At 40.5% G+C, this 18136-nt stretch overlaps 1 protein-coding gene across 10 annotated transcripts in view; it reads left to right on the top strand.

The window, feature by feature from the left end:
• The window catches only part of Lvrn (laeverin), a 97804-nt gene that overhangs the window by 48428 nt on the left and 31240 nt on the right, over window positions 1–18136 (top strand). For 3 of the 10 annotated variants that reach the window (XR_015642435.1, XM_087593281.1, XM_087593280.1), the window contains 4 exons: window positions 4651–4777; window positions 7495–7646; window positions 8840–8953; window positions 17914–18057. Coding sequence is in view for 7 of the 10 variants with exons in the window: in XM_087593281.1 (XP_087449407.1) it covers window positions 4651–4777; window positions 7495–7646; window positions 8840–8953; window positions 17914–18057 (537 nt within the window). In the remaining 3 variants the exon portion in view is untranslated. Of the gene's footprint in view, window positions 1–4650; window positions 4778–7494; window positions 7745–8807; window positions 8954–17913; window positions 18058–18136 lie in introns of those variants that run through there. The other 7 variants (XR_015642437.1, XM_087593283.1, XR_015642436.1 and 4 more) reach the window with 5 other exon arrangements.

The raw sequence follows: 18136 nt of genomic DNA on the forward strand, positions 1-18136 counted from the left end.
AATGGCTAACTTGGTAGACGTGGGCAGTATGGGTACATGCACAACAGTACTGTCTGATCTCTAGAGCTACCATGTCCAGTGAGGACTATTAGAACTCACAGGCAGGAAGGTGTGATTTTCAAGGAACATTACTGCTACATCCAAAATGGTCCCAATTGGCCTGTGTTTCTTGCCCCCTTATAGGGAATACACTCCCCAACACACACACACACACACACACACACACACACACACACACACACACACTGCAATATGAAATTTCTGTCATTTGTCTTGCTTTGGGCATGCAGAATAGTCATTTGTGGGAGGAGATTCATAAACTGGAAGTTTTATGAGCATGGAAGGAATCATTGATGATATTGTTTTGCAAAAGACTACAGTTCAAACAGCACTACCTCCATTCAGCTGAGTGGCTTCCCAACTTTGGCCTCAGAAGCTGTAAATCTAGTGAAAAGGCAGATCCAAGGCCTGAAGCCATTTCTTTTCTCTCTACTAAATAGGGCCTCTGTAGCACGGGGGAGGAAGAAATCAGTGAGGGAATCCAGGCCAGTGCCTCAAAAACAGGTGGCTGTATTTTGTGAATAATGAATGTTCCCAAACTCTCACATAATTAAAAATTCACATAATTCAAGACAAACTTTCTAGCAGAAATAAAAGCATAGTGAGATGAATCTGTTCCTGGAAAGAATGTGCCTGTATTGTGCTGTATTATTTTTTTTACTACTACTCCCATTATTATTAATTATTATCACTATTATTACTAATTATTATTTTGTTAACCTTTTGGACAACGATCTGCAGAGAGTGCTTTTTTAAGTTAACAGAGCTCACATAAGGATAGACTTTGCCATTCCCAAACCTTTTGACCTAAGGAGTTCATTTTTGTGCATCTTCCTTAATATCAGCATTGACAGTTCTTAATTCTATTAAACTTTGGTCACAGGGAAATGTTGTAGATCACACAGTGCTTCTGCATCTCTATAGCTCTGTGGGTTGGAACAGGAGCATAGTCGGGAAAGCCACATGGGTACATTCTCCAGTGCTGGACAACAGCCTGTTCCCCTGGAAAGGACCTTAAATGGCAGAGGTGCCTTTTCCCAGCTAACTTGGTACTGTCATTGCAAAAGAGTGAGACTGTAATGCACTCACTTCAAAAGGTTTAAAATTATAAGACTCATATGGGCTTTTAAAATGAGAGGACTTAATCATTATTGAAAACGACATAGGTTCAATAATATTGAATTTAAATTATTAAGCCATTACAATTTCCAAGGTTTACATTTGGTCATACAGAATGCCATCACTCCTAACACTATTCTGTTCTGAATCACTGGAAAGTTTTTAAAATGGAAAGAAGGGTTCAAGATATTCTTTTACCTAGAATGCACAGGATCATTCAGAAATTGCAGAATGATACATTTTAAAAGATTACTTTTATTGCTTTTTATTATTTAATATTTTCATACAATATATATTTTGATTATAATCTTTCTCCACTCCCATTTAAAAAATTTCTTGGTCAGTGCCAATATCCTGTGGGAACAAAACCAATCCTTGGCTGGGAGCTGCCTCTTTGGAGGTCTCTGGTCAGTACTGCTTCTACCTGTCCTCAGACATGGGGAATAGCTTTAAAAACCTCTTCAAGGGCCGATTCAGCAAAATAGAAGTGTGCGTTCCCACGGTGGCCCTGGATGCTACACGAGGACAACTCTATACCAACTGAAGTTAGGCAACATTGTGACCACAACTCCTACCATTGATTTCAACGTGGAGACCACTGAGTACAAGAACCTCAGCTTCATTGTGTGGGATGCAGGAGGCCAGGACAAGGTCCACCACTTCTTCCAGAACACCCAAGGCTTGATCTTCAAAATGATGGCAAAGACAGAGAGCGTGTGGGCATGAAGCCCGTAAAGATCTCACCGGGACGCTAGCTGAAGGTGAGCTCCAGGATGCCGTTGAGTTTGCCATCAAGTAGGAGCTCCCCAATGTCACAAATGCAGCCTAAATCACAGACTCTACACTATACTCGGGCCATCTGCACCACCAGAGGGGACTGGCTGTCCAATCAGCTCCAAAGCCAGAAGTGAACCTGCTGTCCAATCAGCTCCGGTGAACCAGGTCGCTACCACCCTCCCACTTCCCCTTCTCTGTCCTCCGCTGTCCTTGCTCACACAGAGAATGTGTGCCTCTGTGGTTGAGAGTGCCAGAAGCTGTCTTTATGGGTTGGTTACAGTGTGCAACACACTATACTGGACATGTCCAGACACAGCCTGAAGCTAGGTTTTAATTTAATGTAAATAGTTTCTGTTTCCACTGAGGCTGTTTCTGGTGTTCCTATTTAATATATATTTTTTTAACTGTAAAACGGATTCAATTCACTGGCAGTACTGAGAAGAGATTTGGGTTATAGAGGCACTTGGCCTCCGGGAGCCATTGGGTTGTAGACTGATGTGCATGTCTCTTTGGTGGTTGTTTTTTAACCCAAACTCAGTGCATTTAAAATAAAATAGTTAAAAATACAGGACAAGAACACCTGAACACACAGAACAGAGACTATGCCTAGTGTAAGTTTTGTAGTTACGACCTAAATGCGGATGCTAGTCCTTCAGATCACCTGTTACCCTGTGGGAACAGCAGAGAAGGTGACAGACAAATCACGATCTGCTGTATGGTCACAGTAGAGTCCGGTGACTCCCCTGTCTTTAGGTCACCTGTATCCCATAGCATTGTGCCTGTACTTTCCGCTCACATGGTCAGGGAATATACTGGTGGTGTGCAGGACCCGGCCTGTACTTGATGTATGACTGAGCCAGATGCGGGCTTGCATACCCAGTTTACTCTTGGATATGCTGGGAGGAGGCCTGGGTCTCACCGTCAAGAGTGCATGCAAGCCGGGAGAGTCGGGCCAGTCTAGAGCCACGTTCTGGAGAACCCCTATCTCCATGTGTGAAGTAGCTTCCTCCTTCAGCCTGCAAGTGTCAGAGTTGCTATCGAAAGACGACTTCTACTTTTTTTCTTTTGTATTTTGAAACACTAAAGAAGCTGAAGCTGTTACGTTTATCTTGGGAAATCTCAGAACTGGTTTTATTTGGCATCGTGGAGCCTCTTACCGTTTTTTAATGCCCCATTAGTAATCAGTTATACTTCATTTTAGTTATCATTTTGACAAGCACTGTGGTTATAGCTATTAGAATAAAGTCTCAACTATTTAAAAACATTTCCCAGCCACTTGTGTCTCATCTTTTGAGAGCTCTCTAATTCTATACCCCATTTTAAAATTGAGTCATTTGGGGGCTGGGGATTTAGCTCAGTGGTAGAGCACTTACCTAGGAAGCGCAAGGCCCTGGGTTCGGTCCCCAGCTCCGAAAAAAAGAACCAAAAAAAAATTGAGTCATTTGTTTTCTTGATGCTCATTTTACTAAGTTCTTTGTATATTTTAGATACCAGCCCTGTGTCAGATGTATAATTGGCAAACGTTTTTCCTATTCTGTAGGCTGCTGCTTTGCTAGACAAAAGAATGATTGCTTTCTATACAGAAACTTTTGAGCATCATGGGTTCCATTTATTAATTGTTAATATCTATGTTATCAGTGTCCTGTTCAGAAATCTCTTCTTGTGCCAAGAAGTTCAAGCCCTACCTTATTTTGTTTTCAGTGGGATTCATAGTATCTTGTCTGTGTTGATATTCTTTTTTTAATTGCATTTTAATTTACATTTTAAATGTTATACCATTTCCTGGTTTCCCCTCCAGAAACCCGCTATCTCCCCCTGCTTCTATGAGGGTGATACCCACCCACCCACTCCCTCCAACCTCCATGTCCTGACATTCTCCTACACTGGGACATGGAGCCTTGGCAGGACCAATGGCCTTTCCTCCCATTGATGTCTGTTAGGGCCATCCTCTGCTACATATGCCGATGGAGCCATGGGTTCATTCCTGGGATATTCTCTTGGGATGACGGTTTCATTCCTGGGAGCTCTGGGGGTTCTGGTTGGTTGATATTGTGTTCTTCTTATGGGGTTGCAAACCCCTTCTGCTACCCCAGTTGTTTGTTATGTTGATGTTCTTGTTCCATTTGAAACCGTGTTTTGTGCAGGGTGACAGACAGGGACCTACTTTCTTTCTTCTATATACAGCTTCCCGTTTGACCAGCCATTATAGATTTTCAAAGTAAAAGTTGATGTTACATACTCCTGGGGGGGTGGTCAGTTAATGCTTTGTCTTCTGGGATTTTCTCAGTGTGCATATGAGCTTAGACATTATAAGCACTGTCTTGGCTGCTTTTCTTTCACTGTAACTAAACATTATAACCGATAGGAGAACAGCTGGGCGTTCACATCTTCATCCATAAGCAGGCAGCAAAGACAGAACACTGGGAATACTGCCAGTCTGTTGAAACATCAGATCCCACCCCACAGTGACACACCTCAATTAGACAGACCTAATTCTTCCCAAACAGTTCTACCAGTTGGGGACCAAATATTCAAATATATGAGACTATGGGGGGCATTCTCCAACCACCACAGGCACATAGCTTCTTCTGAAGCTATAAGGCTTCAGTTCAACAGTAGCAGCTCAGAATGGACAGGGTGACTCTTTTTAAAATCCCAATATTGCTCTACGTAATTATTGCTTGTTTAACTTAGATACGTGTCTGGGCCCGGAAAGATGACATTGCAGATGGATATTTAGACTTTGCTGCAAACCACACAGGCCCCGTCTTCTCATTTCTGGAAGATTTGTTTAATATCAGTTATCCACTTCCGAAAACAGGTGAGGCTTTTAAAGAATCTCAATGCAAGATATTCTGTTTCACAGGCCCCAAGTTGAGATCACATGCTGCACTGATGAGCATTCAAGGGTGTATTGGAGCCATATAGTTTTTATTTTGGAGTTAGCCTCATGACCATTCACTATGGTGTTATATACCTTTCAAAACACAAAGATCTGTTTGTGCTTTCTCTGTCTGGAGCTATGTATCTTGTGGGTCTAGACCATTTGCATGACAGCTCCCTTGTGGGTGACCAGCTGCTCCTTCTCTAGACTGGGCTAAAAACGTTCTATAGTTCTCTGTGGTGGTTCTGGTCAGTGCTAGTGTTTTCAGGCAGTGAGCTTATATGACTTATTCCAGGTTCCCCTAGTAAGATCTTAGGTAGAGTTGAGCTGTGACTCATTGACCTAGTACTTGTTCCATCTGTAGAATTCCTCATAAAAAGTGGAATCATGTGTGTATATAATATGATCCTTGAAGACTTATGTAAAAACTTTATCTCTCATAGGTCTGGATGGTATGTCTATAAAGGCTCAATGTGGTTTTTTCTTCTCTTTAAATTGTGTGTGTTGTGTAAATTTATTTTGTTCTTCCAACATGTTTCTGAAATCCTGGGAACACCATGCTCTGCCTCTACAAGCAGATGGCAGAAGAAGGTAGGGAGAAAATATTTGTGCTGTGATGCTCCACAGAGTCTCTCTGCTGCTCAAGCATTTTATTTGGGGGAACAAAGAGTGAAGGGCTGAGAAGCAGCCTAAGCCAGGTCAGACACCCCAATTTGCCTGTCACATAAGCGGTTGGAGACAACAGCCTTGCAAAACAACTTCCCAGCTTTCCCATGCTACTAGTTCTTGCTCAGTATTAAAAAGACCCATCACCATCATCAACAACGAAAACCTTTTATGCTCATTAGGTGAGGAGTCCAAAGTCACCCTTATTCTTGCATGGCATCCTGTCCATTCAAGGAGACAATTTATTCCCCTTTCCCCCAGCTACTTACTGCCACCCACTGTACTTTCCCCTGGTGTACATCACCAGCATCCTTTCCAGCTCAGTCTCTGGGTGGGGTCACCCTCTAACATGTCCTCCTCCTACGTGAAGCCAGAATCCTTGAATCTAACTGGTCATATTAGAGCCCTCTTTGAAACTTCCCTGCAGCCTCCTATTGCCATGAGATACAGTCTGAATGCTGACCATGTTTTTACAATGATGTACCAACCTAAGACAGAGGTAGGCAGTTCCCAACTATGATTGGTGCCCTAGCACAGTCTCTGTCCTCTCTTACATCCTCCGGGCTTTTCACACCATTTGCACTTTGTACCACTTGGGATGTCTTAACCACTTAACCGGATGATTCTGCCTTTCCTATTTGTCACCTCAGACAAAAATAGACTTTGGTGGAAGGATTGATGAATAGTAAGAATAGTGATATATTTACACAGTAGAATTCTATACAGCAACAAAAGTGAAGCACCTTTTCTATAGTTTAAAACATAAATGTGACTTTATATGATGAAGCAAAATAGAATAAATAATCTTTCCAAAACAAAGAAATAGTAAATTCAAGATGTGATGGGAAGCAGTGCATAAAGTTGAAAATCTTCCCAGCCAGTTCTAAAGGGTTAAGTGTTAGACCCATGGTACTTCTTTTGTTATTTTGAAGCGATTAGTTAAATGTTTGTATAATACAGTGCTGCATCATGTGAGAATCAATGATGATAATTTGTTTTTTAAAACCTCAATGCCTTTGCTCCTAATGACTTTTATTTTTATGTTTTAAAAATAGTTATTAGGAGGGGGCTAGCAAGGTGGTTCAGTGGATAAATGTCTTGCTGCTTAGCCTGACAACCCAAGCTCAGCCTCGAGGATTCACAAAGTAGGAGAGAACTGAGTCCCATGGGTTGTCTTCTGATCTTCGCATGCTTGATGCCATACACCCACTCCACCACCACCACCCCATCACCACCCCAGAGAGAGAGAGAGAAAGAGAGAGAGAGAGAGATGTACAGAGATACACAGACAAGTACACACATGCAAACACACACACACACACACACACACACACACACACACACACACACACACACAAAAGATGATTTCAGGAATTTAAAATTAGTCATCAGTATCTGTAAGAAATGGCTTCTTACAGCTCTCAGGGCCAGACTCCAAGTGTTGATAGAATCCATCTTTTGAGTAGAAGGTTTCCTGAGATAGTAAACAGGGTCAGTTAGCAGAGGGAGTCTTGGGTCAACAAAAGGAATCGAAGGAGTGTATGGGTTTGTGGTGGGGTGAGTGTGAGGAGGAACAGTTTAGAGGGATGGGCAATGTCACCTAAGGCTACTAAGTCTGGTGCATGTTCTAAGGTAAATGTCCCATGAAGCCAGGAAAGAACCAGGGCACAGTGGTGGGGCAATTCTTCACGGATTTACCTCATGTTGTCTTCTTATTGTTGACCTCTGAGAACTTTCTAGATTTTGAGCCTGAGTCTGTTCTCACAAGAATTTGAACTTTCTATGATTTTCATATAGTCACAATAACCTATTTTATGACTTCTATCTTCAATGTCATGTTCTTAAAAAATATTTTCTCTTTACTCAGGTTACACCTTTTCTCTTTATTTTTCAGTAACCTGATGGTTTCACTTGGGCTTGATTTTTCCCTAAAACAATACTATATTACATAAGATGATTTAATTTTTTTCCTACTTAAACCCACGTAGATATAATTGCCTTGCCTACTTTTGTCAACGGTGCAATGGAAAACTGGGGACTGATGATATTTGACGCATCCTTGCTCCTGGAACTAGACGATGACCTACCAGAGAAAAGAGCAATGATTCTGAGCATCCTTTCCCATGAGGTTGGGCACCAGGTGTGTGGTGAAATATTCTTATGTCACAGGGAGGTATTTTCCAACTGTTTTCCTCAAAGCAGCAGAACCCAGAAATACCAGCCACACACCAAATTTGGGTGAGTAGGGGAGCATCTCTTGAAATGTATAACTGGGCCTAAAATGGGGGAGGGTCTGTGTAGTGCTAGTCCAGCTGAGCCCAAGCCGTTGAGGTGTGGAGAAGGTGTTTAATTTTATTCTGGGAAGAGGTTTGATGGATGCAGCCAGTGTGTTGGTGAGGAGCAGATGAGGGCTCCAGTTGCATCCGCAGAAGCTGTAGACAGGACACACATTATCAGCTCTGTGGGCTTCTCATATTGTGATCATAAAAGTCTAGACATTTGACTTGATGGAGAATCTCGAATCTGCCTTTAAGTCTCTGTTCCATTAACACAAATATGCCACTCAAGAAATAATCTTAAGTATGACAGTGATATTTTCTTTAATTTGTGTGACTCCATACATTTTAGAAAGGACAAAATAACACCCTGATGACTCAGTCCACCGAAGCCCATGAGTTTGGATCAGTTCTTCCGAGTGTCGTTTCTTATTGTTACCTAAGTGACATTTTTAAAAACACACAAGGTGCTAACAGCTGCTGTAAGAATTTAGATACCAGGACATAGATTTACTGGTTTGGGGAGTAGTAATTTTCTTCCCAGAGGCATCCATATGTTTTGTTGCCTGGTTTATCTTGAATAGAAAGTTATCGCAGCTGCAACACATTGCAGAGCATACCCTAGCTTGAGTGATATATACATGGTATGTATCAAATCACAATCTAAAACATAGCATCTACTTACGGCGAAGTCATAGTTATAGTGTAGGGTGCAGTTATAGCAGGGGTGAGAGCCTAGCTCCACTTCAGCTTCATTGAACTAAACACAGCTCATGGGCAGGGCCAACAGTTTATAGGTTCAGCTAGCCAGCCTTGGGCTTAAATGCCAGCTTTAGAGCAAACACCAGAGGTGAGGCAGTCACTTCTGAGAAATGAATAAATGAATAGCTGATCATGTGAAAATAGCAAGGAATACTAGGGAGTCTGATTTTCAGGTTTTGTTATTGTTGGTGAACAACGCATACCTCCTCTTGGCCTCGCGCCTCCTTCATATGTATTTGCAATAAGGATGACTTAAATTTCAGAAATGTCTTCTTCTCCCTCACATCTCCAAAAGTGGTTTGGAAACCTGGTGACCATGAGTTGGTGGAACAATATCTGGCTCAATGAGGGCTTTGCATCATATTTTGAAGTTGGACTAACTAACTACTTCTATCCCAAAGTTCCAAGGGTAAGTAATTTAAACACTCCCCCCTTTTTTGTCCATCTTTATTAAATTGGTTATTTCTTATTTACATTTCAATTGTTATTACCTTTCCCAGTTTCCAGGCCAACATTCCCCTAATCCCCCTCCCCTTTTATGTGGGTGTTCCCCTCCCCATCCTCCCCCGATTATGGCCCTCCCCCCCAACAATCCTGTTCACTGGGGGTTCAGTCTTGGCAGAACCAAGGGCTTCCTCTTCCACTGGTGTTCTTACTAGGGTATTCAGTGCTACCTATGAGGTTGGAGCCCAGGGTCAGTCCATGTATATAGTCTTTGGGTAGTGGCTTAGTCCCTAGAAGCTCTGGTTGGTTGTCATTGTTGTTCATATGGGGTCTCAAGCCCCTTCAAGCTCTTTCAGTCCTTTCTCTGATTCCTTCAGCGGGGGTCCAATTCTCAGTTCAGTGGTTTGCTGCTGACATTCGCCAATGTATTTGCCTTATTCTGGCTGTGTCTCTCAGGAGGGATCTACATCTGGTTCCTGTCAGCCTGCACTTCTTTGCTTCATCCATCTTATCTAGTTTGGTGGCTGTATATGTATGGGCCACATGTGGGGCAGGCTCTGAATGGGTGTTCCTTCTGCCTCTGTTCTAAACTTTGCCTCCCTATTCCCTGCCAAGGGTATTCTTGTTCCCCTTTTAAAGAAGGAGTGAAGCGTTCTCATTTTGGTCATCCTTCTTGAGTTTCATGTGTTCTGTGCATTTAGGGTAATTCGAGCATTTGGGCTAATATCCACTTATCAATGAGTACATACCATATGTGTTTTTCTATGACTAGGTTAACTCACTCAGGATGATATTTTCCAATTCTATCCATTTGCCTATGAATTTCATAAAGGCAATGTTTTTGATAGCTGAGTAGTATTCCATTGTGTAGATGTACCACATTTTCTGTATCCATTCCTCTGTTGAAGGGCTTCTGGATTCTTTCCAGCTTCTGGCTATTATAAATAAGGCTGCTATGAACGTAGTGGAGCATGTGTCTTTGTTATGTTAGGGCATCTTTGGGGTATATACCCAAGAGAGGTATAGCTAGGTCCTCAGGTAGTTCAATATCCAATTTTCTGAGGAACCTCCAGACTGATTTCCAGAATTGTTGTACCAGTCTGCAATTCCACCAACAATGGAGGACTGTTCCTCTTTCTCCAGCATCTGCTGTTGCTGGAGTTTTTGATCTTAGCCATTCTGACTGGTGTGAGGTGGAATCTCAGGGTTGTTTTGATTTGCATTTCCCTTATGACTAAAGATGTTGGACATTTCTTTAGGTGCTTCTCAGCCATTCAGCAATGCTCAGCTGTGAATTCTTTGTTTAGCTCTGAACCCGATTTTTTTTTTTTTGGTTCTTTTTTTCGGAGCTGGGGACCGAACCCAGGGCCTTGCGCTTCCTAGGTAAGCGCTCTACCACTGAGCTAAATCCCCAGCCCCTGAACCCGATTTTTAAAAAGGGTTATTTGTCTCCCTGCTGTCTAACTTCTTGAGTTCTTTGTATATTTTGGATACAAGCCCTTTATCAGTTGTAGGATTGGTAAAGATCTTTTCCCAATCTGTTGGTTGCTGTTTTGTCCTAACAACAGTGTCCTTTGCCTTACAGAAGCTTTGCAGTTTTATGAGATCCCATTTGTTGATCCTTGACCTTAGAGCACAAGGCATTAGTGTTTTGTTCAGGAAATTTTCTCCAGTGCCCATGTGTTCGAGATGCTTCCCCACTATTTCTTCTATTAGTTTGAGTGTATCTGGTTTGATGTGGAGGTCCTTGATCCACTTGGACTTAAGCTTTGTACAGAGTGATAAGCATGGATCGATCTGCATTCTTCTACATGCTGACCTCCAGTTGAACGAGCACCATTTGCTGAAAATGCTATCCTTTTTCCATGGGATGGTTTTTGCTCCTTTGTCAAAAATCAAGTGACCATAGGTGTGTGGGTTCATTTCTGGGTCTTCAATTCTATTCCACTGATCTATCCGTCTGTCTCTGTACCAATACCATATAGTTTTTGTCACTATTGCTCTGTAATACTGCTTGAGTTCAGGGATAGTGATTCCCCCTGAAGGCCTTTTATTCTTGAGGATAGTTTTAGCTATCCTGGGTTTTTTGTTATTCCAGATGAATTTGCAAATTGTTCTGTCTAACTCTATGAAGAATTTGGTTGGAATTTTGATGGGGATTGCATTGAATCTGTAGATTGCTTTTGGTAAAATGGCCATTTTTACTATATTAATCCTGCCAATCCATGAGCATGGGAGATCTTTCCATCTTCTGAGGTCTTCTTCAATTTCCTTCTTCAGTGTCTTGTAGTTCTTATTGTACAGATCTTTTACTTGCTTGGTAAAAGTCACACCGAGGTATTTTATATTATTTGGGACTGTTATAAAGGGTGTTGTTTCCCTAATTTCTTTCTCGGCTTGTTTCTCTTTTGTGTAGAGGAAGGCTACTGATTTATTTGAGTTAATTTTATATCCAACCACTTTGCTGAAGGTGTTTAGCAGGTTTAGTAGTTCTCTCGTGGAACTTTTGGGATCACGTAAGTATACGATCATATCATCTGCAAATAGTGATATTTTTGACTTCTACTTTTCCAATCTGTATCCCTTTGATCTCCTTTTGTTGTCTGATTGCTCTGGCTAGAACTTCAAGAACTATGTTGAATAAGTAGGGAGAGAGTGGGCAGCCTTCTCTAGTCACTAATTTTAGTGGGATTGCTTCAAGTTTCTCTTCATTTAGTTTAATGTTAGCTACTGGTTTGCTGTATATGGCTTTTACTATGTTCAGGTATGGGCCTTGAATTCCTATTCTTTCCAGGACTTTTATCATGAAGGGGTGTTGATTTTGTCAAATGCTTTCTCAGCATCTAATGAAATGATCATGTGGTTTTGTTCTTTCAATTTGTTTATATAATGGTTCACGTTGATGGTTTTCCGTATATTAAACCATCCCTGCATGCCTGGGATGAAGCCTACTTGATCATGATGGATGATTGTTTTGATGTGCTCTTGGATTCGGTTTGCCAGAATTTTATTGAGTATTTTTGCATTGATATTCATAAGGGAAATTGGTCTGAAGTTCTCTTTCTTTGTTGGGTCTTTGTGTGGTTTAGGTATAAGAGTAATTGAGGCTTCATAGAAGGAATTAGATAGTGCTCCATCTGTTTCAATTTTGTGGAATAGTTTGGATAGTATTGGTATGAGGTCTTCTATGGAGGTCTGATAGAATTCTGCACTGAACCTGTCTGGACCTGGGCTCCTTTTGCTTGGAAGACCTTTAATAACTGCTTCTATTTCTTTAGGCATTATGGGGTTGTTTAAATGGTTTACCTGTTCCTAATTTAACTTCTGTACCTGGTATCTTTTTAGGAAATTGTCCATTTCCTGCAGATTTTCAAGTTTTGTTGAATATAGGCTTTTGTAGTAGGATCTGATGATTTTTTGAATTTCCTCTGATTCTGAGTTATATCTCCCTTTTCATTTCTGATTTTGTTAATTTGGATATACTCTCTGTGTCCTCTCGTTAGTCTGGCTAAGGGTTTATCTATCTTGTTCATTTTCTCAAAGAAGCAGCTTTTGGTTTTGTTGATCCTTTGTATAGTCCTTTATGTTTCTACTTGGTTGATTTCAGCTCTGAGTTTGATTATTTCCTGCCTTCTACTCCTCCTGGGTGTGTTTCCTTCTTTTTGTTCTAGAGCTTTTAGGTGTGCTGTCAAGCTGCTGATATATGCTCTCTCCTGTTTCTTTGTGCAGACATTCAGAGCTATGAGTTTTCCTCTTAGCACAGCTTTCTTTGTGTCCCATAAGTTTGGGTATGTTGTACCTTCATTAAATTCTAGGAAGTCTTTAATTTCTTTCTTTATTTCTTCCTTGACCAGGTTATCATTGTGTAGAGCATTGTTCAACTTCCATGTATATGTGGGCACCCTTCCCTTATTGTTATTGAAGACCAGCTTTAGCCCGTGATGGTCTGATAGGACACATGGGATTATTTCTGTCTTTCTGTATCTATTGAGGCCTGTTTTCTGACCAATTATATGGTCAATTTTGGAGAAAGTACCATGAAGTGTTGAGAAGAATGTATATCCTTTTGTTTTAGGAGAGAATGTTCTATAAATATCTGTTAAGTCCATTTGGCTCATGACTTCTCTTAGTCTGTCTATGTCTCTGTTTAATTTCTCTTTCCATGATCTGTCCATTGATGAGAGTGGGGTGTTGAAGTCTCCTACTATTATTGTGTGAGGTGCAATGTGTGTTTTGAGCTTTAGTAAGGTTTCTTTTACGTATGTAGGTGCCCTTGTATTTGGGGCATAGATATTTAGGATTGAGAGTTCATCTTGGTGGATTTTTCCTTTGATGAATATGAAGTGTCCTTCCTTATCTTTTTTGATGACTTTTGGTTGAAAATTGATTTTATTTGATATTAGAATGGCTACTCCAGTTTGCTTCTTCAGACCATTTGCTTGGAAATTTGTTTTCCAGCCTTTTACTCTGAGGTAGTGTCTGTCTTTGTCTCTGAGATGTGTTTCCTGTAGGCAGCAAAATGGTGGGTCCTCATTGTGTATCCAGTTTGTTAATCTGTGTCTTTTTATTGGGGAGTTGAGTCCATTGATGTTGAGAGATATTAAGGAATAGTGATTGTTGCTTCCTCTTATATTCGTGTTTGGATGTGAGATTACATTCGTGTGCTTGTCTTCCCTTTGTTTTGTTGCAAAACAATTAGTTTCTTGCTTTTTCTAGGGTGTAGCTTTCCTCCTTATGTTGGGCTTTACCATTTATTATTCTTTGTAGCGCTGGATTTGTGGAAAGGTATTGTGTATATTTGGTTTTGTCATGGAATTTCTTGGTTTCTTCATCCATGTTAATTGAGAGTTTTGCTGGATACAGTAACCTGGGCTGGCATTTCTGTTCTCTTGGGGTCTATATGACATCTGTCCAGGATCTTCTGGCTTTCATAGTGTCTGGTGAGAAGTCTGGTGTAATTCTGATAGGTCTGCCTTTATATGTTACTTGACCTTTTTCCCTTACTGCTTTTAATATTCTTTCTTTTTTTTTTTTTGTGCATTTGGTGTTTTGACTACTATGTGATGGGAGGGGCTTCTTTTCTGGTCCAATCTATTTGGAATTCTGTAGGCTTCTTGTATGTTTATGGGCATCTCTTTCTTTAGGTTAGGGAAGTTTTCTTCTCTATTTTGTTGAAGATATTTACTGGTCCTTTGAGTTGGGAGTATTCAATCTCTTCTATATATCCTTAGGTTTGATCTTCTCATTGTAAACACTTCCCCTTAATTATTAAGTTATTGATTAAAAACAATGCATAGTCAAACACAGACAAATCTAATCACTACTGAATTACTAAAACTCTCATGAAAGGTGTGCCGCGTCGCCTTCCATGCTTTCCTCCTACAAGCTTCTTTCTTACTACTTTTGTTTGAGATTTATACCAAAACTGTTTTGTCTTAAAAATTTGGTATTTATTTACATATTACTGTGTGTGGCAGTCTGCATATATCAAAGTATACATATGGAGGACAAGGAACACTTAGTGGGATTCCATTCTCTCCTTCCAATTTGTGCGTTGAGGGATCAAACTCAGGTCATTAGCCTTGAGGGCTAGTGTCCTTTGCCTGCTGAACCATATCATCAACTGTGTAGGGACGTTTCTAATGCTGGTGTGGCTGGTGGCTGGTGAGGCAGATGACTGATGAGACAGGTGGCAGGTGGCAGGTGACAGGTGTGGCAGCCTTACAGCTAGATGTCATGGAGGCATTTCCTCAACTGAGTCTCCTTTCTCTGTGATAACTTCCTCTTGTGTCCAGTTGACACACAAAACCAGCCTGTACAGTGAGAAAGCTGGATTTTCCATTCTCAAGCTCTTCAAAACCCATGGGTTTTTCAGCATCTAGAGCTCCAGCTCTGGCATTAGTTACTTTGTGACTTTTTTGTCTTTTGTTTTCTGCCGAATACAGGAAAATAGTAGGCTTGGTAATGGGGCCAACAGCAACTTCCTCCTGTTTTAAACATGGTCTGACCATAGAGCCCAGGCCTCACAGAAATTAGAAAGGGCTCCATCACTGACCCCTGAACCCTTAGTTTGTCTTTCTTACCACCACGAACTGAGATTTACAGTTGAACATATGAGCTAAGAGGAGTCTCACAACATCAATGAATGGGTTACTGGACATCTGCTATGTTCTGTGTGACAACTGTCCTTCAGTACACAGTCATGTGCAGATACAGTTTCACATGTGTAGTTTAAGTCCTGAGGACACATCCAATGATGAAGCTAAATAGCCTAAGTGGTTAACTCCTACAGAGCAGGCTTTCTTTACTGGGAATTTTGCTGAAAAACCAAACCAAACCAAACCATACCAAAAACCTGTAAATTAATTGTCTTTAAAACAATGAGGTGAAAATGCGGTTGTTTTCCCTCTTTGAGATAAAAAAACTGAAGATCAAACATACCTTTGGTGACTTGCATGAGTGAAAGAACTGAGGAGAGGTTAAGAAGAAAATGGTGGATGGTCCCCTGTCTTGATAGCTCCTGATTCATTTACTATAATAACACTTTGCTTTTCATATAAATTTCATCTGCTATTCTTGGAAAAGAAAAAACCCATCTGTGACTTGACCAAACTAAGTTTGGGTTGTTTTTTCTTTCCAGTTTGTCTTCCGTTCCATTATAATACGACAGTTGTTGTAGGGTGTAGTTAAAAGAAGAAGTAACAGAGATTCAAAATGATTTGAGGAACAAAGTAGAACATTTTTACCATTATGGGACTAGATAAATAAGAAACATTGGGAAGAATTATATTAATGCACTGTAGTGGTGATTATCTTGGGGCATGAATTATGGAAGATTTAAATTTTCTCCATCATGGCTCTGACACATTGACCAAAGTGAGACACTCTTAGGAACACTAATAAAAACCTATGCTTTATGAGTAGGCTCAGACGTGTGCAAAGACGTCTAAATTCTTGCTACATGGAGTATGATTATCTAGTTACCAACAAGAGAGCTTTGTCATTTGTCTTAGTTAGGGTTTTACTGCTGTGAACAGACACCATAGCTGAGGCAACTCTTGTAAGGACAACATTTATTGGGGCTGGCTTACAGTTTCAGATGTTCAGTCCATTATCATCAAGGCAGCAGCATAACAGCATCCAATGCAGGAGGAGCTGAGAGTTCTACATCTTCATATGAAGACTGCTAGGAAAAGACTGGCTTCTGGGCAGCTAGAACCAGGGTCTTAAAGCCCATGCCCATAATAACACACCTACTCCAACAAGGTCACACCTCCTAATAGTGCTACTCCCTGGGCCAAAAACATTCAAACCATCACACCATTCAACATCCTATAGATATTAGAGTACAGGATACTAGCCAGATCAACATGATTTTTCCACAATCTCCAGCCAAGTCGTTTTCCATCAAAATTTCAAGACATGCCCAGACATGGTAACTTACTACACCTGCCACCTCAGCTATTTAGGAATTTGAGTCAGGAGGGTTCCAAATTAAAATGAACAAATCAAACAACCTGGGCTATACAATGAGGCACCATCTCAAATAACCAAGTCGATGACACATTACTCTATGTTATAGGCTTCTCATTTTAGAAGATCAGATTCTTTATAGCAATAGCTTTGAGATAGTTAATACTGATTGTCAAGTTGACACACAGTCTAGACTCAAGCCAATTTTTTGATGGCTTTTGGTGGTGATTGTAGATGATATGAGTATATATAAAGTTATATATCAGCATATGTAATATTTGACTTTGGGTGTACCTTTTATCTAGCTTAGGATATTATCTATTATTACTGTCTAGATTCTCTAAAGTGGTTTAATTAAAGTGGAACTATGTGCAATATCATGGCCTAGGGGCCTGACTGAATTAAGATGAGAAAGTAAACTGAACGCGTATATCTATTGCTCTCTGCTTCCTGACTATACAGGGAATGTAGCCAGCTGCCTTAGCTCCTGCCGCTGGGATGTCTCTGCTATGTTGAACCATAACCAAAACAAATGCATTCTTCTTTACCTTTCCTTTGGCAGTATAGTTTTTTTTCACAGTAACAAGACAAATAGCTATAAATATGAAGACAATTAATGGTATTTCCAATCAAAACTTAAGCTAGGAGTAAGAAGGAGTTGATCAGAATGTTAACATGTAGAATTAGAGCAGAATTTGAATGTTTACCTGATGCTGATGTCATGTGTGGCATGAGACAGTCAACTTGGAATTCCAAGAAGTCAGGATTTTAGGCTTCATGTGACTGCTGGGGCTGGTCCACTCACCTGAGTGCAGAAGACTCATCAGTACAATGACTTCTAAACTCTGCTGGGTTTTTTCCATCCAAAATTTCTCCTTGTCTGTATATTAGTTTTCTTTCTAGCTTCGAATCAGAAAAAATCATTCTTGCCATGAGCCCAAGGAAAAGCCAGTATCTTGAACAGTTCTGTAACTCTCAGTACAGTGTAATGAGCCAGCTGCTATCTCAGAATACATGAACTACAGACACTGTATCTAGTCTGTGGGTTTTTTCCAGTTATAAGTTATTATGTCCACATTCTTGTCAATGTATAAACCTCGTGTGTATTTTTTGTGAATACACATGTGTTCAACAATACAATCTAATGGCTTGGCTCTACATAGAGATGATATTGAGAACCTATCTTCATGAGAAATACAGGGTTCTTAGGGCCCATACTCTCCTGTAATTAACTTCTTAAAATTCAAAATAAAAGATAAAGAACAGGAAAGAAGATAGTCTCTAGTGTTTTGTCACTCAAGGAATTCTGATGTTTGAGGAATATTGCAATTCAGACATTTTCCTTATTATTTCCCTGTTGCAATGCAAGTTTTATAAGCTATCTCAGGAATTCTGGATTTTGTATTTCTGTAACCCTTGGAAGTTGATGTGGCTTAATCTTTTCCTTTATAGAATATGATCTTTTTTTTAACCGTTTTACATGATATCCTTGAAGATGATCATAGCCTGGAGTCTAGAGCTGTGTCCACTCCAGTGGAAAATTTCACAGAAACCAGAGAAATAAACAGACTCTTTGACATATATACTTACAAGAAGGTACAAGCACATTCCTGTTTTCTCCTGTTCTCATCCAGAGAGTTGTGTAGAGTGGGTTCCAGGGACTGTAAAGTACATA

This window comes from Rattus norvegicus, chromosome 18 (assembly GCF_021556685.1).
Source record: "Rattus norvegicus strain SHRSP/BbbUtx chromosome 18, alternate assembly SHRSP_T2T, whole genome shotgun sequence".
Lineage (NCBI taxonomy): Eukaryota > Metazoa > Chordata > Mammalia > Rodentia > Muridae > Rattus > Rattus norvegicus.